Genomic DNA, 19828 nt, shown 5'->3' on the forward strand with positions numbered 1-19828 from the left:
TATGCTGTTAAAGTGCTGTACTCAATATGCCACCAAATTTGGAACACTCAACAGTGGCCACAAGACTGGAAAAGATCAGTTTACATTCGAATTCCAAAGAAGGGCAAAGCCAAAGAGTGTTCAAACTACCGTACAATTGTGCTCATTTCACATGCCAGCAAGGTGAGGCTCAAAATCCTACAAGCTAGGCTTCAGCAGCATGTGAACCGAGAACTACTGGAAGTATAAGCTGGGTTTCGAAGAGGCAGAGGAACTAGAGATCAAATTGCCAACATTCGCTGGATCATGGAGAAAGCAAGAGAATTCCAGAAAAACGTCTATTTCTGCTTCATTGACTACGCTAAAGCCTTTGATTGTGTGGATCACAACAAACTGTGGCAAATTCTTAAAGAGATGGGAGTACCAGACCACCTTACCTGTCTCCTGAGAAACCTGTACAAGGGTCAAGAAGCAACAGTAAAAACCGGACATGGAACAACCGATTGGTTCAAAATTGGGAAAGGAGTACGACAAGGCTGTATATTGTCACTCTGCTTATTTAACTTATATGCAGAGTACATCATGAGAAACGCCGGGTTGGATGAATCACAGGTTGGAATTAAGATTGCCGGGAGAATTATCAACAACCTCAGATACACAGAAGATACCACCCCAATGGCAGAAAGCGAAGAGGATCTAAAGAGCCTCTTGCTGAGGGTGAAAGTGGAGAGTGCAAAAGCTGGTTGAAACTCAACATTAAAAAAACTAAAATCATGGCATCTGGCCCCATCACTTCCTGGCATAGAGAAGGGGAAGAAATGGAAGCAGTGACAGATTTTATTTTCTTGGGCTCCAAGATCACCGCAGATGGTGACTGTAGCCATGAAATTAAAAGGCGCTTGCTCCTTGGGAGGAAAGCTATGGCAAACCTAGACAGCATAGTAAGAAGCAGAGATATCACCTTGGCGACAAAGATTCGTATAATCAGAGCTATGGTTTTCCCAGTAGCAACGTATGGCTGTGAGAGCTGGACTATAAGGAAGGCTGAGCGCCGAAGAATGGATGCTTTCGAACTGTGGTGCTGGAGAAGACTCTTACGAGTCCGCTGGACTCCAAGGAGGTCAAATGAGTCCATCCTAAAGGAAATCAACCCTGAGTGCTCATTGGAAGGACAGATACTGAAGCTGAAGCTGAAATATTTTGGCCACCTAATGCGAAGAGAAAACTCCCTGGAAAAGACCCTGATGCTGGGAAAGACTGAAGGCAAAAGGAGAAGGGGACGGCAGAGGATGAGATGGCTAGATAACATCACCGATGCAATGAATATGAACTTGAACACGCTCCGGGAGAGAGCGCAGGACAGGAAGGCCTGGCGTGTCCATGGGGTCACGAAAAGTCGGACACGACTGAACGACTGAACAACAAACTCTGTAAGAACACATCATAACCGCACTTGTGTACAACAATTGCTGTACAGAATCCACAACTGCCGCACACAACGAATACGACGTTTCAGCGCCCCTTTACGAAGAGCAGCACTTCCTGTCTCTGCTCCGAGGGGCGGCGGGGGGGGGGGGGGCGACGACAACACGACGCTCACTGTTCAATCGCAGCTATGCTAAAATTCTAGATTTCTCCACTGATTTCTATGGGCCGCTTTTACTTCCGCCCCGGAAGAGAGCGAGAGAGAAAGCGAAAGAGACCTCTACAGAACCCGGAATGCCTCTCCCACGAATGTTAGTCTAATTATTAAGTCTATGGAGCGCTGCTGCAGCGGGGGCGGGGCTTTGCAGGAATGGAAAGGGGCGGGCAATGACGCGACGCGCGACGCACACGCGTACCGCGAAGGGGGGCCGGTGTCCGTAGGTCGCCCGAGTACGATGTCTAAGGAGTGAGTGGCGGGGGGCCTCCGGCGGGGCCAGGGGGCCGCGGCGACCGAGTGCGGAGGGCCTGGCGGCCTGGAACTGAGGGGCCCCGCGGAAGCGGGGAGAGGCAGCGAAAAGGGCGAGGAGGAGGGGCACGCAGGGCGTCCCTGGGCAGCCGGGTGCGGGGCGAGGGCGGCGCGGCGCTCGGGGTCGCTGGGGCGGGGGCCGGTGGTGCCTGGCACGCCCAGCATCCCCCATGATTTTGGGGGGGCTCTGTGGGCACGGTTGCCTTCGGCAGTCCGTGGGGCTAGGTAGGTCATAACGTAGCTTTTGTATTTCCTGTGCCATCTAAATTTAAAGCGTATAGTCGCTAGTTTGAAAATGGTTCTCTTTACTTTCTGACCCGCAGCAGAAGCATGAACATACCCATGGGAGGAGTTAGTGTCATGTTTGAAAACCTCCTTTGTTTTGGAGGTAAAAGGGCTGCAGGGTGAGGAGGGATTTGCTGTGAGGTGTGAGATAGGCAAGACCTGCTATGGCCGTGTCTTTAATGTTTCAGCCCAGGTCAGCTTTCCCCAGCCTGATGTCCCATGCTGGCTGGGGATGGTAGGAGTTGTAGTCCAGCACATCTGGAGGATACCATGCTGGGGAAGGCTGACCTAGGCAGGCCACATGTCTTGTGACATAAATGTAGCCATTCATGGTGCATGTGGAAATACCTAAAACCAGCCAGATGTATGTAAGGGAAGGGTTGCAGTTGCTTGGTCTCTCAGGGTTTCACCTGACGTGTTGAATGCAAAGGGGAAAGAGGGTTTTTGCATTTTTCCACTTCTCCCTGGTAAGAAAAAAAACATCCTCGTTAGCGCTTCATGTGAGTAGGGAGTCATATCTTGATCTCCTGCAGTTCTGCCTTTGCTATACTGTCGTTGATACGACTTTTCCATCCTTTGGAGGCCTGGAGTTTTTGCCTCCCCAGTTCACTGTTCTACTGTGGGGAAAAGGAGCACTCATGTCATTCTTTTAAAGTAGCCATTATTCATAAGCACTCATTTCATGCAAGATTCTCAAGGTGACATTTGGTTTTGATTGCACCCTAGAACCCCTGTGTACCTCTAATAGGGTTTAAGCTATTGAAGAGAATGTTGGTGATGCTGCTGCTGGATTAATTGAAATCCTAATGCAGAAGATGGAGCAGAGTTGTGCTCCACTGTTGTTCCAGAAGACAGAACTAGAACCAATGATTGGAAGTTGCAGGGAAGCAGATTTTGGCTAAACATTAGGATAAACTTCCTGAAAGTGAGAGCTGTTCAGCAGTGGAGCAGGCTACCAGAGGCTGGAGGGCAATCTGTCAGAGATGCTGTCAGTGCATCGCAGAGCCTGCACTGAGCAGTGAGTTGAACTAGATCAGGGGTTCAGAACCTCTTTTAGCCTGTGGGCCAAATTTCATATCATATCAGAGGAGCTCTTGCAGTCTGCATTCCAGTGGTGGGTGGAGCCAAAGCCAAAGTGGCAGGACCAAAATATAAAAAATACCAGGATATTTTAGCTTCAATCTCTGACTGCCAGCGGCTAAGCCTTAGGAAAGGCATTTCCGCCTTTTAGAATGGGGAAAAACTGCAAAACCCAGGAAAACACCAAACAATTGGTGGTCAGGGGAAAGAGGTGTGACCATCTGGGGATCCCAGGAGGGCTGGATTAGGACTTGGGGCTAGAGGTTCTGAATCCCTGGGGTGGATGATCTTCAAGGTCCCTTCCAAGTCTAGAATTCTATGATTAAGGACCCATCTGATTTACAATCTAGGCTTGGCAGCTTCATTACACAAACCCAAACTGGCACTGTACAGTGTCCTGTGAATGCAATTTTTGTTTTTGTTTTTTTTAATAGTGGCTTAAAAGTGGGAGCAATGCTTGGTGAAATATCAAAAGCCAAAAGCAGTGCTGAGCAGAGCATGTACTGTTCAGTGCTTTCAGCACTCTGGATAATAGCTCTTTTCCCTTTCCCCATGACCAGCAGTAACAGAGAACAAGGAAATATGCTAATTTGCATGAGAGGCATAGGTCACAAGATGTAGCTTGGCTTGATTATTTTTTTCTTGAGGAAGAGTTCATGAGACCTGGTAGAGGTTACAGTCCTCCCATTAGTACTGTTCACGTAGCTCATTTTCTGCTTGTTCTCTCCACCCAGGAAAGTGGAGATTCCAGCCTCACCAACATCAAAATGCATCCTTTATTGGAAAAGGAAGGTCAAGTCAGAATACATGCGCCTTAGGCAGCTCAAGAGACTTCAAGCAAACATGGGAGCCAAGGTAAAGATGTACCTAACCATAGGGGAAAAGGTTTCCTTTTCCATAGGCCCTGCCTCTTTCCAGTACGGGTGGTCAGATGGCTTCTGAGTGAGTAGAACTTTACCTTGCCACCGGCTTTCCTTCCGGAGGATAAATAGCTTAAATAAGGCATGGAAAGCTTCTCGATACGTCCTTCCCTGCCTTCCTTAGGATTCCACATGTCTAGTAACAATTGAGCTGAAACTTCCAGAGGGGTGTTACTATTGCAGCAGAAACAGCAAAGAGCCTTCTGGCACCTTTAAAGACTAACAGGTTCATTATGGCAGAAGCTTATGTGAGCCAAGCGGACTCTGGTTCACAACAGTTGGTGCCATGTGCTGCAAGACTCCTAGTTCAGAACTTGACACCACAGTTATCTCAGTGTGTGGGGAGGTGTCCAGTGTTCCGTCTGGTTGCATTTCCTGGGATTGGTTTAAGTTGTGGCAGCCAGATGATGTGGACAGTCTGAGTCAGTCTGTCCCATCACATGTAGCATGACCCTTGCCCATCTTGGCTAATATGATCTAGCAGGGGTGAATTGATTGGGTGGGTCCAGGGGTTGGCAAATGCCTCACTGTGTCAGCGGGTAGTGCCTGTTGCCTTGAAAGAGGCTGTAGTGCACCCTCTCCTGAAGAGGACCTCTCTGGACCCAGAGGTATGTGGGAACTATCGCCCCATCGCTAATATGTGGGAACCCCCTGCATTGAGCAGGGGGTTGGACTCGATGGCCTTGTAGGCCCCTTCCAACCCTACTATTCTATGATTCTATATCCCTTTTTTGGGCAAGGTGCTTGAGCGTGTGGTGGTTGGGCAGTTTCAGATGTTGTTGGAGGAAACTGATTATCTGGGCCCATTTCAGTCTGGTTTCAGGCCAGGGTACGGCATTGGAACAGCCTTGGTTGCTCTGACTGACGACCTACTCCTGGTGAAAGACAGGGGGAGTGCCACCCTGTTGATCCTCCTGGATCTCTCAGCAGCTTTGGATACCACTGCTTATGGTATCTTACTGGATCGGCTCTGCGACGTGGGAGAAGTTCCACTCCTACCTACAGGGCCAATTCCAGGGAGTGGTATTGGGGGATTCCTGTTCTACCCCAGGGCTATTAAGCTGTGGGGTGCTACAGGGTTCTATTCTATCCCCCATGTTGTTCAACATCTATATGAAGCCATTGGGCGAGGTCATTAGGAGGTTTGGGGTGGGGTGTCATCAGTACACTGGTGATGCTCAGCTCTACTTCTCCTTGTCGTTGGAGTCAGCTGGGGCGGTGAAGGTGCTGGACCGGTGCCTGGAGGCTGTAATGGGGTGGATGAGGGCCAATAAACTAAAGCTAAATCCTGACAAGATGGAAGCTCTGTGGATTGGTGGTTTCTGAGTCTGGGAATTGGGTAAGCAACCTGTCCTGGATGGGGTTGCACTCCCCCTGAAGGAGCAGGTGCATAGCTTGGATCTATTCCTGTCACTGGAGCCCCAGGTGGACTCTGTGGCCCGGAGTACTTGGGGCCAGCTTCAGCTGATCTGCCAGCTATAGCCTTTCCTGGACAGGGATAACGATTCACTGGTAATTTGCCGATTAGACTACTGCACTGCACTTTATGTGGGGCTGCCCTTGAAGATGAGTTCGAAAGTGCAAAATGCAGCAGCTAGACTGTTGAGTGGAACATCACAGAAAGATCATATAATGCCAGTTTTAAAGGAATTGTACTGGCTGCCAATATGCTTCCGGTTGGAATTCAGGGTGCTGGTGATGACATTTAAAGCCCTAAGCGGCTTGGGACCTTGATATTTGAGGGAGCGCCTCTCCCTATATATGCCTGCCCAAGGATTGAGATATGTTGGAGAAGCCCTCCTCTGTGTTCTACCAGTGCAATTCATACACTATGGTGGGATGTGGGAGAGAGCCTTCTCTACTGTGGCACCCCAGTTGTGGAATACCCTCCCCTTGGAGGCCTGATTGGTGCAGATGTTGGTTTCATTTCAGTGCCAAGTTAAAACATGGCTTTTCACCAAAGCCTTTGAGGGCTAATTGAATTCCCTGAAGTTACACACTGTTTTAACTGTTGTATTGTTTTAGATTTTTAAATTCGTATTAGCTTGTTTAATGGTTTAATATGCTTTTGGCTGTTTATATTATTTATTGTTTTATACTGTTTAAATTTATTTTATCTGTATGCTGCCCTGAGGTCTTAATGATACTGGGTGGGATACAAATGTTTAAAATAAATAATAGTTCAAGTAATAGAGATGGCCTTCGATGACACTCCTGAGGAAGAAGAGAACATTGAAAACTGAATTTTAAAACTCTGATCTGAGAAAAAAAACGGAATTCATTTCTTAGTGTATGTGGGTGCAAGGAGATCTCCCCATTGATCAAGCAGCCATGGTGACATCTTTGCCTGAGAGAGAAGAACCAGAGAGGAGAGACGCAGCTGGCATTATATGCTATTGTGGTATGGGAAGGGTTGATCTTGACTGAATCAACACAAATGTGGTGTGGGTTTCATCTTTGAAAATTTGCCTGCCTGCGTGCATAAGATTGCTGATAGACTTTTATCAGTGATGCAGACTTAAGGGCGAATTCCTGCTTGCTGGGTTGGGGCTCCATGGAACACTCTTCCAGGTGGCAAGAGGGCTTAATCTTCTTTGGGGTGAGGTTGGTGATGACACGTTTTCTCATTCTGTCTTTTTCCCTAGGCGTTGTTTGTATGTAACTATGCAAAGGTTCAAGAAAAGATAAACATCCTGAATGATGACTGGAAAAAGCTTAGAGTTCAACCTATTCAGTCCATGAAGCTGGTTGGGGGGCACCCTTTTCTCAAACAGGTATGCCAAGGAGGCAGCTGCTGGCCTCTGTGGATGTGTCAGTCTTTCATTGCCATGTTGTGCCATCAGACCCCCCTGTGTTTGTATCCACACCCCAGGAATAAGATATTCCTGGTCCGCCATGTTATTCTGCCATGCTATAGTACATAATCTTTTCACAATAACTGGGAGAAGGACCTGTGGGAAGCATAAACAGCGTGGCATGTATCTGATACACCAAGTGCTGGCCCACTGGGAATCTGGGCTTGTATTAGTACAAGGTTGCCAGCCCTTCTAGATGCAGGGAAGCATTTGGGTGTGGATTTGGATGAAATGGTCTACTTTCAGTAGTGAAGGCAAGTCTTTTCGTCTGGCGCTCCAGTTATTCCTGTGAGCTTGCATTGCAGTGCAGTTATGAGCCTGCAGTTCAGCGGGCCTGGTAGCAAGCAGTGAGCCCAACATTTCAGCAGCAGCAGCCTGACAACCGATCAAGTCAGAGGGCATTTTTGTAAATCTGCATGCAGAAAAGCAGTCAGCTGGATCTTATGGGTCAAAGAATTCCGAAGTCAAGAACCCCCACCCCACCCCACACACTTCACATGGTGGAGGAATGTGGAGCAAGGCCTCCCACAATGGCTGCAGTATATTGGTAGGTTTGTGAGGGAGGAGATGATCCTTCCCATGTCCTGGTCCCAAACCATCCAGGGCTTTAAAAGTAAGAACCAACACCTTAAATTGGGCCTAGGAACACCATAATTGTGGAGCTCATGAAATATTGGCATCATGTGATTGAATAAACTGGCTCCAGTCGGCGGTCCAGCATCTTCTTGAATGTGGTGGTTCTTGACCAAGGAAGTGGGAGAGGAAACTTGTGAGATCGTTCTGAAGGGAATCCTTACCTGATCCAGTGACTGATCATTGATGCCCATTACTTCCGTCTAATAGAAGTAGTGTAATACTACACTACAATATTACACTAATAGTGTAATAGAAGTGAGCATGATATTTTGTAGAAAGACTGATTTTTGAGCAGGCCAGCCTGCATCGCTCTTTTCTTACTGTCTGCAACTTTTCTCCCCGCTCCAGTGCACAGTGGAGAGCATTTTCCCCAACTTGAGCACACAGACCTTGTTCATGCGGACTCTGAACACTGTAGCCCTGGTGCCTATCATGTACTCCTGGTCCCCGCTCCAGCAGAACTTCATGGTAGGTGGCCAGCTGCTGTTGTACCAAATCCCTTGCTGCAATTAGCCACTTGAATATGAGCTTCTTTCTGGAATTGGGAGTAGTATTTGCTCAAGTCTATGATTCTATGAGGTTTTTGTGTCTGGTTGCGGGGAAGGACTGGAATGCATTCTGCCCAGATTTCTTGAAGGGTGCCTTTGGCTCATATTCCTTATAACGTCTCTGCTACATGTACTTCTGAATCTGAAATAAATGGCATTTTCCCCCAGGGCTACATGCTTCTGGTTGTGCTGTGGTAACTGGGCTGCCTCTTAGGGGGCAGCGGCCAGCGGCTGGGGCTTGCTTATCTGCCACCTTCCTTATAAAGCCCAAAGAGTGGACAGAGAGGGTCTTTTCTGTCTCATAATACTAGAACTTGGGGTCATCCAGTGAAACTGGGCAGTAAATTCAGAACAGACAAAAGAAAACATTTCAGCACACAATTCATAATTAATTTATGGAATTTTCTGCCTTAGTATGTGGTGGTGGCCGTGGGCTTAGGTGGCTTTGAAATGTCAATGCCTATTTAAGAATACAAGAGCATCCTTACCAGATAAGGCCAAAGGGCCATCTACTCCAGTATCTTATTTCTCACAGTGGCCAGCCAGATGGTTCTGGGAAGCAAAGGGCAGGACGTGTTGGCACTAACTCGCCCCCGGAACTGCATCTTGGGAATTAATAGTCAAAGGCATATAAATTCTGAAGCTGGAAGTTCTGTTGCACTACCATGGCTCATGCCCAGTGTATGAGCCATATGCCTGCTAAACACACCAATGTGCTGGAGGCTTGACATAGAGGGATGTGGTCCCATCCTACCAAAAACATTGCAAATGGTGCAGCAAATGGGCTTCCTTGGATAGGAGCTCTGAATGACCTGCTGTACAGAGCAATTCTGCATTGATTTTGGTGGGAGCAGCGCTACACTGCTGCTCTGCTGGCAGAATGGCTGTATTCAAAACTCGCTCAGCCCAGGAGGGGAAAACGCACAACACAGAAAATAAAAAATGGCATAAAAACAGCAGACTAGATGCGCTCCAGGCTGCTTTACAGAGGATACCAAAGGGGTCTGTTCCCCTTGCATAGCTTTCTGAAAGTCCTGGGCATTGCATAGTTGGGAGCCTTTGGCTTGTGGCCACTTCTTATACACCCATGCCCTGTTCCACTTTAATGGAAGCACCACCTGCTTCGAGGAAACCTGCTGCTGTTCATCTCCAATCCCAGGACAGAAACTGTTGCAAGGGTAAAGACCCTTCAGGCTGAAATGGTCAGGAGGTGCAGTGATCTGAAGACTTCATCTTCTCTCTAGGCCATTCCTTCTCATCTGATGGGAGGGGAGACATCTCTGCTCCTCTCACCCCAAGGTGTCCCCTGCTGACCGCACCCTCAGTTCCAGAGGGAGGGCCGTCCCAGCCCCAGGTCCACCTGGGGAGGAGCACCTGGAGGGGTGGCGTGTCTCACCCAGAATGCCCCATGAGTATCTGAGGAGTTCCACTTTGATTCCACAGAATAAGAGTGCCCCAGGGGCAGTCTGCCATGGAACCTCACATTCTGGGATGGGCCTGTTTCCTTGGCCATCTGCTGGGAGGGTTGGAGCTAGAGCGGATAGATTGGGAAAGGTGCCTGGTTTTAGATCCTCACATTTCTCATATGAGCCTTCTTGATCCAGTCACAAAAACCCAGGTGCAGAAACACTGTCATCTATCAGCGGGGAGAGTGTGTGTCTCCAAGCTCTCAGGGCATGCCATTCCAATTCTTGAGCACCCTCCATTTTTTGCCTGTTGTCTTCTTGCAAATGGGTGAGATGGTGGGGCTGTAAAATTCTGTCACTCACAGAGTTGATCCCTTGCGGCTGCTAGCACTCAGGGTTGGTCCAGCCCAAGGAAGAGGGGACAGCCCTTGGACCCAGTAACTCATGAGGTTTCAGACCCACACTGGAGGCATTCTGGTTAGTAGGGGCTATGGAGTGCTCCTGTAGGCCTCCCTGTGTTACGGCTGAAGTAGGCAGCTCCTGTTGTGCCTCTAAAGGCCTCATTCTCCCTATCCGTTGTTGGGCTTCTTGCATGACTAATAGAAGAATGAATTCTGCACCTTGTTGTGGTGGGACTGTGTGTGTTTATATTTAAAGAATATCTCTGTCATACAGACAGATATTTGGTCTTGCTCTCTTCCTATCTTAAGCCACCTAATCCAGGGGAGGGGAAGGTAAAAACAATTCTGAACACCTTCTGCAATAAACGGCAGCTGTCCAGGAACTCTGGAAAACACCTTGCTGCAGTGGAGAGTGTATGACCAGGACGGTGTGTGCCGCCTCCTTCAGGAAGGGATAAAGCTCTGGCAGATTGACATGCCCTCGCCTCCCGAGTGAGTGGGAGAGGTGCTGCACTCAGGCGGTCCTCCTTCACCAATGAAGAAAGACCTGCTCTGTAATGCTGGCATAAACAATACCAGCCTTCCCCAACATGGCACCCTCCAGGCCCATTGGATGGCTCTGCTGGGAGTTGCTTTCGAAGCCATCTGGAGGTCACCATGTCAGGCAAGGCTGGGCCAGACACTAAGGTCAACTGATGACCCCTTGGAATCTCGTTGAGGCAGCCATGCAATCTGCCATTTGCAGGCCTCCTGCCGAGCGGACAAGGCGCAGCCACCTGCCTCCCTCAGGCTGTGTCTGCCCCATTTGCAGGTGGAGGATGAAACCGTTCTGTGCAACATCCCCTATATGGGGGACGAGGTGAAAGAGGAGGATGAAACCTTCATCGAGGAGCTCATTAACAACTATGATGGCAAAGTCCACGGAGAAGAAGGTAACTGGTACATGCACAGTCTTCCATAGAGATGTAAGGAGCTCTGCCCAGCCTGTGTGTGTGGGGGGAGGGGGCGGGGGAATGGGATGGAAGATTCCTTGAATAGTTAGCACTTCATTTTTTTAAGGGATTGTCACCGTTATGGTCTCTGTTCTTCTCACACAAGCTGGTTTTGAGTGTCATTTTGTTAGTGTGCCTTGTCATAACACAGAAGCTGAACTGCCCAGAGAGCTTCGGCTATTGGACGGTATAAAAATGTAATTAATTAATAAATAAAAAATAAGCTGCATTTCTTGCCAGCCACAGGGGATGCCTCCACATACACATACACAAAAAGCGTAACCCGCCTTGGTGAAGCCGACCTTTTCCTGTCCCTGAGTCAGGGCAGCCTACCAATCCACCATTCACCCAGTTCTTCCTTCCAGAGATGCTCTCGGGTTCCGTCCTGATCAGTGATGCTGTGTTCCTGGAGTTAGTAGACGCACTGAATCAGTACTCTGAGGAGGAAGAGGAAGGGCTTGATGCTGCCGAAGGCAAACAGGAGGGTGGGAAGGATGAGTTGCCTGTCACCCGGAAGAGGAAGCGGCTTTCTGTGGAAAGTAAGTCTCTTACTGACCCAGCAGCCCCATCCTCCTTTGGCCCACCATAATGCTGCCATAACTTCGCATGCTTTGCTGCTCTTCTATGCCTCTTCTATTAGCATCTTACACCAGGTGGTATGAATTGCCACTCCAGTTCTGTATGCTCCAAGATGTCTTGGTCACATCCTTCTCCAGCAGAGATTAATAGAAGCAAAGCTTGTTATACCAACTGGAGGCTGTATCTGCTGAGGTTCACAGCTCTTCCATTGCTCTGCCCCAGAAATTATATCTTCAGTGAAGCATCTTCACAAGGAAGCCACCACAGACAAGTCTTTTGTTTCCCTACATTTAATAGCGCTCTTTGTCACTGGCAATGCTGCTGCTATTGATCTGAGAAGGAACACATTATAGACAGCTGCAAATGTTACACAATTCCTGTGTGGAAAGTTCTTTTGTGTAAGAACTGGATTTCAACTTGCATGTAGATCATATGGTGATCCTGCTTGTGTATTTTGCTGTGTGGGAAGCTGCTAGCGGCTGCACCCACTCTACATGTATATAGTAATTACATAGGTTGCATGCGAATTCCTACAAGGAAGTGTATAGAAGGCGCCTGCTTGGCCTTTTTTTTGTAGATATAATTAAGGGCTTCCTTGGTCTTAGAGAATGGCGTATTGTCTGGTGCTTATACAAGCATGTCCTTGCCTTTAGTGGTTTGTTCCTAATTATTCTCTGGATCAATCCCACCCTAGAATATTGATTTTGGGAAAGGAATGAAATGCCTTAATTCAGAAAGTATCCTTATGCTTCCTTGCGTCCCTGATACAGGCAACAAGAAGTGTTCTAAGAAGCACTTTCCGAATGACATGATCTTTACCGCTCTTTCATCAATGTTCCCTGAGAATGGCTTTCCAGAAGATATGAAAGAGAGGTAGGGATTACCTAGCACAAACCAGGCATCTTTTGGCTTGTCTAGTCTGGGGTAATAATACAGCAGTTTGATATATGAATTCTCAGGATCTGCAACTGGAATGTATTTTTTTTTAATAGCTTAACAACTTCTGAAATGTGGCCATCACCTCCCAGCATAGGTAGATATACATACAATTGATGCACAGGTTGAATCCTAATTACTAGAGGGAAATGATCCTGGGGGTGTTGTGTTGCCTCATTTTGGTCTTTCCCCTGCGCAAAAGGTCTTTCCTTTGTCGAATCACCTTGAGCAACATGCTCTGTAGGCATCTTCCTGCCACATACCTGCGTTCTTCTTGTTGTACGTTGAGGTCTGGGCTGGTCAGTGCATGGTTGTGGCTCCTAGCAAGAGGTTGGAGTAATTGGCTTCTTGGCCCCTTTCAACTCTAATCCTATGATGCCATAATCTGCAATGTAATCAGGATTTGCAAATACGAACTCCCCTGTAAGTGTTCAATTGTGTGCCTGGACAATTTCAGGAACCCAAAGTGGCACCAGCCTCTGGCGTGCAAACCATGAAGTTGCAACTCTCGTTTGTTTGTTTGTTTTAATAACAATTCTGCCAAGTGGCAGCTTCTACCTTTCCATTGCCTGGAGCTACTCCTGAAGCCCTCTGTGTGACTCTCCTCTCCCTGCTCCCCACAGATACAGAGAGCTGACAGAAGAATCTGACCCGAATGTGCTCCCTCCCCAGTGCACGCCAAACATTGATGGGCCGTGTGCCAAATCTGTTCAGCGTGAGCAAGCCCTGCACTCCTTTCACACACTGTTCTGCAGGCGCTGCTTCAAGTATGACTGTTTCCTCCATCGTAAGTTCCTGACGCATTCCCTGCCTTTTCTGTTCCTAAGTGCAAGTGAATTTGAGGGGCCAGCAACTGTTCCTGGGAAGTCGCAACAAGTACTGAGGTGTCCCAGTTGTTTCCTGTGCATGGGGAATGTTCCTTAAAGGTCATAGCAGATCTTGTCTTCTCAGGAGGACTGTTCTCGAGCCTCCAACCCTTTGAAATGTGCCTCTCAAGAAGTTGTCCTAGAATTTCCACTTCTGTCTGTCTGTCCATCTTCCTATTGCATTTTCTGTGGTTCATAAAGTACCCACAGTGGTTTAAAACAGCCTATAAAACATGGATAATGATAGAAACCATGTCATGCAGTAACACAGCCAGATAAAAATTCCAATTAAAATTCATATTGGTTAGGTCATTCAATACTGATGTTAACCTCAGATAGCTAGGCTCAGTTTGGTTTATTAGTCAATGAAACATTGCAAGACTAATTAGTACTATAAGAAAAACCCAAGCAATTTCTTGCCTTCTTTGGAAAGATACATTTCCATTCTTAAATTGCGCTGGATTTGTCCCATCCTTGCATGTTGTTGCTGAGCTGGGTTTGGGATTGGCTGAATCTGGGTGCAGTTGCCAAGTTCTCACAAAGTTCTGATAGTAGCAGCCGCTGTTACTGCAGTGCTGGATTTGGGGTGTGTTCACAGAAAGGGGAAGGCTTCTGTTGAGGAACAAGTCCACACGCTGTTTTGGTGGTTTCCTGTTCTAACTCAAGCCTGGCGGTTCCTGTCTTTTAGCTTTCCACGCTACCCCCAATGTTTATAAGCGGAAGAACAGAGAGACTAAGATCGAAATGGAGCCCTGTGGGCCACACTGCTTCCTGTGGTTGGTAAGTTGGATGGGAGTTACAGGGGATGGGGATGTTCCCTTCCATCCACCCCGCGCAAAGGGGTGGATGGAAGGGAACAGTTACCTTTGAAATGCTCAGAAGTGAAATACTCGGGATAGTTGCATTAAGGCAAAAAGCAAGAACAAAAAGCAGCCCTTTAGCACCTTCAACACTAGAGTCCACTTAAGTGCCTTTCTTGGTATGTGTATGCCCCCCCCACACACACACACACACACCGATACAGAGAAAAAATTGTAAAGTGGGGACCAAACGCTGTGAAATGCAAGATGCTGGAGTCTGTGAGAATTCTATGTAAAGCTTAAGTGTAAATAAGATAAGCATAGGGACCATTTTACAACAGCGATAATTGGTGGTTGTATGGTAATCCTCAACTTGCTGTATTAATTTACACCAGTACGGGGGGAGGAAATGAATGGAATCGCACTCCCTGCTAGGTTCTGACTCACTGCTGTCTCCATTTGAGGTTTCTTTGTTGAAGACTGGCAACTTTCAGGTCAGCAGCAGTGCATCTTGAGAGACTGAAACCTTCCATTGGTTTCTGATTGGTTATTATTTATTTGTTTACGAATAGTTATATACTGTTCTGCATCAAAAGATTTCAGAGTGCTAAACAGCAAGGATCAAAGAATAAAACATCATGTTAAAACAATTAAAACATTTAAAAGGAAACAAGTTGTGATAAGACCAGATTTAATAAACTGCAGCATGTCACTGGGCATGTCTGCCCAAAATAACAATGTCTTCAGGATGCGCCAGAAGGAACACAATGTTGGCACCTGCCTGACCTCCAAAGGCAGGGAGTTTCACAGGAAGGGGGCCACCACACTGAAGACTTTCCTGGTGAACTCCAACCGGGCCATGGGTCCATGTGGAACCACCAGGAACATGCCCTCTGATGACCTCAGTGACTGGGCAGGTTGCTAAGGAAGGAAGTGCTCTCTCAGGTATCCTGGTCCCAAGTTGTTTAGGGTTTTGTACACTAGTACTAAAACCTTAAACCTGGCCCAGTAGCAGATAGGCCACCAGTGGAGTTCCCTCAGCAAAGGAGTTACATGCTGGAAAAGGGCAGCTCCCGATAAGAGCTGAGCTGCTGCGTTCTGCACTAGCTCCAGTTTCCGGACCAGCCTTGAGGGCAGTATAGAGCACGTTGCAATAATCCAGTCCTGAGGTTACTAGCGCCTGTACCACCATGGCCAAGCTGTCTCTGTCCAGGAGAGGCTGTAGCTGGCGAACCAGCTGAATCTGGTAAAAGGCAGTCTGAGCTGCCATGGCCACTTGGGGCCCCCGCCACAGTGATGGATCTAGGAATACCCCCGGACTACAAACCTGATGTTTCAGAGGGAGTGCAACCCCATCCAGAACAGGCAATGCACCTATCTCCCAGACCCAGGAACCACTTACCCACAGGGCTTCCATCTTGCCAGGATTCAGGTTCAGTTTATTGGTCCTCCCTCATCCAGCCCATTACTGAGTTCAGGCAATGGTCCAGGACTTGCACAGCCTCTCCTGAGTCAGATGTCACAGGGAGATAGAGCTGCGTGTCATCAGCATACTGATGGCATTTAGCTCCAAATCCTCTAATGCCACTCTCAGCGGCTTCATATAGATGTTGAACAACATTGGGGACAAGACGGTACGCTGTGGAACCCCACAGCTCAATTGCCAAGGGGCTGAGGAATAGTCACCCAATGTTACTCTCTGAAATTGGCCCTTTAGGTAGGATGGGAACCACTGTAGCACAGTGCCTCCAATAGCCATCCCATGGAGTCAATCCAGGAGGATACCGTGGTTGATGGTATCAAAAGTCAATGAGAGATTGAGCAGAATTAACAGGGTTGCACCCCCCCTCCCCCCCCGATAAAGGGCGACTAAGGCTGATTCAGTCCCGTGACCAGATCGAAACCGAGACTGGAATGGGTCTAGATAATCAGTATCCTCCAAGAGTGCCTGCAGTTGCTGCGCCACAACCATCTCAAGTACCTTCCCTAGGAAAGGGGTATTTGCGACTGGAAGGTAGGCGTCTAATACTGTTGGGTCCAGAGTGTGCTTTTTCAGGAGTTCCTGCACTACTGCCTCCTTAAGGACAGCAGGCACCACCCCTTCCCACAGGGAAGCATTTACCACTCCCTGAACCCATCCAGTCATACCTCCTCGGCTAGCTTGTATTAGCCAGGCAGGGCAGGGATTGAGAGGGCACATGGTCGGTTGCATTGCTGCAAGCACCTTGTCCACATCACCAGGCCCCAGGAACTGGAACTGATCCCAACACATGACGTGCGTACGCAGTTTTACTGTGTAACACACATGCCTTAGTCATTTCCCATTTAGACTACTGCAACATACTCTGCATGGGGCTACCCTGGAAGAGTGTTCAGAAACTACTGCTGCTGCAAAATGCTGCAGTCAGATTGCTTTCTGGTGTGTTTTTTGCATCAGTATGAATTGCACTGCCTCCCAATTTGTTTCCAGGCTCAATTCAAGTTGCTGGTTCTTGCCTATGAAGCCCTAAACGGCTTGAGACTAGGATATCTGAAAGGCCACCTCCTCCCATACGAACTTGCCTATAATTTATGTTCCTCATTGGAGGCCCTGTTTTATGTTCCACCCTGAGAGAGGTTAAGTGGTGAGAACATGGGACAGGACCTTTTCCGTGGCAGCACTCCACTTTTTGAATTCCTTTTCTAGGGAGGTTAGATTAACCCCTTCATTGGTTAGTTTCCGATGAGCAATAAAGACATTCACGTTTCGCTCAGCATTTGTCAGTTTTTAATAAGGTTTGAGACTGGTTTTAATTTCTGAAGACTTTATTTGCTCTGTTCTTCACCTTTTTTGTTGCCTAAACTGTTTTAATATTTGTTTAGTACATTGCCTTGAGGGCTTTATAGGCAAAAGCTGGTCCATAAATATTTTAATTAATAAATACAAATAACTCCCAAAGAGTTGGAGCTCTGAGGAGCAAAGCTTTGCAGCCCTTTTCTTAACTTCTGCCAAAGCTTTATGAGCAGGGAGCAAGGAACTAGAGCACTTGCCTACACTGCCTCCCTGTATTCCGTTTCATACAGGGACTATAGTAGGTGCAAAGCACCCACCACGCCTGCAGAGAAATACGCCTTAGCAACAGTTGCATGCAGTAGTGTACTGCTTCAGAAGCAACAGGGTGGGGGTGGGGGTGGGGTGGGGGGGTGAACAAGTATCTGCAGAAAAGCTGGGTGGTCATTCCAAGCGCCATGCAGCGGTGAGGGTGCTTTTCGGCACCAGAGCCTCAGAGGTGCCTGGTCTTGCTCCTTAGTTGAGAGATGCTCTTGAAACCTGCTTAGTTCTCCATCAACAGTCCGCCTGCTCAGGAGTCCCCCTGTCGCGGTGTGTGCTTCTAATCAGGCTTTGATTACAGGAGGGAGCCAAGGAGTATGCCGTCCTTCACAACCCACGCTCCAAGTGCTCTGGCCGGCGCCGACGCAGGCACCCCACACTCAGTAGCCCCACCTCCTCCTCCAATGCCTCCACGAGCACCGAAGCAAAAGAAGGCGACAGCGACAGAGACACAGGCAACGACTGGGCCTCCAGTTCATCTGGTACTCGTGGCTCCCTTGATAGATTCTCTCATTGCCTTAGGGGGAGAGGGGGCTGGGGAAACTGTGGCATGTGTCAGTATCTACTTAGGAACTTGCGTTTGTGCTTTGGAGGGGTTGGTGGGCTGGCAAGTCAAAGAGAACCAAAGCCTGCTTTTTCAGTGGGGTTCATCCAGAGCGTATTTTGAGCCAGAGCTTGGTCCCAGCATCTTACCTGTGCCCAGGCTAAGGCCTGAAATCATAGAATCATAGAATAGTAGGGTTGGAAGGGGCCTACAAGGCCATCGAGTCCAACCCCCTGCTCAATGCAGGAATCCAAGTCAGAGCATCCCTGACAGATGGCTGTCCAGCCTCGTCTTGAAGGCCTCCAATGTGGGAGAGCCCACCACCTCCCCAGGTAATTGGTTCCATTGTCGTATTGCTCTTACAGTCAGGAAGTTTTTCCTGATGTTCAGCCGGAATCTGGCTTCCTGCAACTTGAGCCCATTATTCCGTATCCTGAACTCTGGGATGATCAAGAAGAGATTCTGGCCTTCTTCTCTGTGACAACCTTTCAAGTACTTGAACAGTGCTATCCTATCTCCCCTCAGTCTTCTCTTCTCAAGGCTAAACAGGCCCAGTTCTTTCAGTCTCTCTTCATAGGGCTTTGTTTCCAGTCCCCTGATCATCTTTGTTGCCCTCTTCTGAACCCTCCAGTTTGTCTGCATCCTTCTTAAAGTGTGGTGCCCAGAACTGGACACAGTACTCCCGATGAGACCTAACCAGTGCTGAGTAGAGGGGAACTAGTACTTCCCGGGATTTGGAAGCTATGCTTCTATTAATGCAGCCCAAAATAGCATTTGCCTTTTTTGCAGCCACATCACCTTGTTGGCTCATATTCAGCTTGTGATCGACAACAATTCCAAGATCCTTCTCGCTTGTAGTGTGGTTGAGCCACGTATCGCCCATCTTGTAACTGTGCATTTGGTTTCTTTTTCGCAGGTGCAGAACTTGGCATTTATCCCTATTAAATGTCATTCTGTTGTTTTCTGCCCAGCGCTCCAGTCTATCCAGATCACTTTGAATTTTGTTTCTGTCTTCCAAAGTATTAGCTATCCCGCCTAATTTTGTGTCATCTGCAAATTTGATCAGCATTCCCTGCACCTCCTCCTCCAAGTCATTAATAAAAATGTTGAAGAGCACTGGGCCCAGAACTGAGCCCTGCAGTACCCCACTCGTTACCTCTCCCCAGTTTGAGAATATCCCATTGATAAGCACTCTTTGAGTCCGATTCTGTAGCCAACTGTGGATCCACTGTATCGTTGTTTCATCTAGCCCACTTCGAGCTAGTTTGCTCATCAGGATATCATGGGGCGGTTTGTTGAAAGCTTTGCTGAAGTCGAGGTATATGATGTCTACAGCATTCCCACGGTCTACAAGGGAGGTTACTTGATCAAAAAATGAGATGAGATTTGTCTGGCAGGACTTGTTTTTGACAAATCCATGTTGGCTTCGAGTAATCACGGCATTGTTGTCAAGGTGCTTCCAGATGGATTCCTTTATCATCTGCTCCAAAATGTTCCCAGGGATTGATGTCAGACTGACTGGTCTGTAGTTCCCAGGTTCCTCCTTTTCACCCTTTTTGAAGATAGGGACAACATTAGCCCTCCTCCAGTCATCTGGCACTTCCCCCGTCCTCCATGATTTCTCAAAGAGAATAGACAGCGGTTCTGAGAGTTCTTCTGTCAGTTCCTTTATGACTCTAGGATGCAGTTCATCTGGCCCTGGAGATTTGAACTCATTCAAAGTAATTAGGTGTTCCTTGACCGATCTCAAGCTGCAATCCTACCCCTTCAGCCTGTACTTCGCCTTTGCCAGGGGGGTCATAGACCCTCTTTTGGGAGAAGACTGAGCCAAAGTAGGAATTGAGCACCTCTGCCTTTTCTTTGACATCTGTTATCATTTTGCCATCCTTATTTAATAGCTGAACAACCATTTCTTTCCTCTGCCTTTTAGTATGCACGTAGCTGAAGAAAGCCTTTTTG

The 19828-nt window shown here is 48.0% G+C and overlaps 1 protein-coding gene across 7 annotated transcripts in view; it reads left to right on the forward strand.

Annotated features, from left to right (window-relative positions):
- The first annotated feature begins 1808 nt into the window (after positions 1–1808).
- EZH1 (enhancer of zeste 1 polycomb repressive complex 2 subunit) overlaps positions 1809–19828 on the forward strand; it is a 28725-nt gene continuing 10705 nt past the window's right edge. The window contains exons 1-11 of one of the 7 annotated variants that reach the window (XM_084857352.1): positions 1809–1870; positions 4030–4150; positions 6505–6616; positions 6861–6989; positions 8055–8174; positions 10873–10993; positions 11419–11592; positions 12403–12505; positions 13192–13355; positions 14123–14214; positions 17627–17807. In XM_084857352.1, coding sequence (XP_084713478.1) covers positions 6954–6989; positions 8055–8174; positions 10873–10993; positions 11419–11592; positions 12403–12505; positions 13192–13355; positions 14123–14214; positions 17627–17807 — 991 coding nt within the window. In that variant the 5' untranslated portion in view covers positions 1809–1870; positions 4030–4150; positions 6505–6616; positions 6861–6953. Of the gene's footprint in view, positions 1871–4029; positions 4151–6504; positions 6617–6860; positions 6990–8054; positions 8175–10806; positions 10994–11418; positions 11593–12402; positions 12506–13191; positions 13356–14122; positions 14215–17626; positions 17808–19828 lie in introns of those variants that run through there. The other 6 variants (XM_084857353.1, XM_084857346.1, XM_084857347.1 and 3 more) reach the window with 6 other exon arrangements.

Source organism: Heloderma suspectum, chromosome 5 (assembly GCF_057233095.1).
Source record: "Heloderma suspectum isolate Gila_16-S chromosome 5, 16-S_ref, whole genome shotgun sequence".
Taxonomy (NCBI): Eukaryota; Metazoa; Chordata; class Lepidosauria; order Squamata; family Helodermatidae; genus Heloderma; species Heloderma suspectum.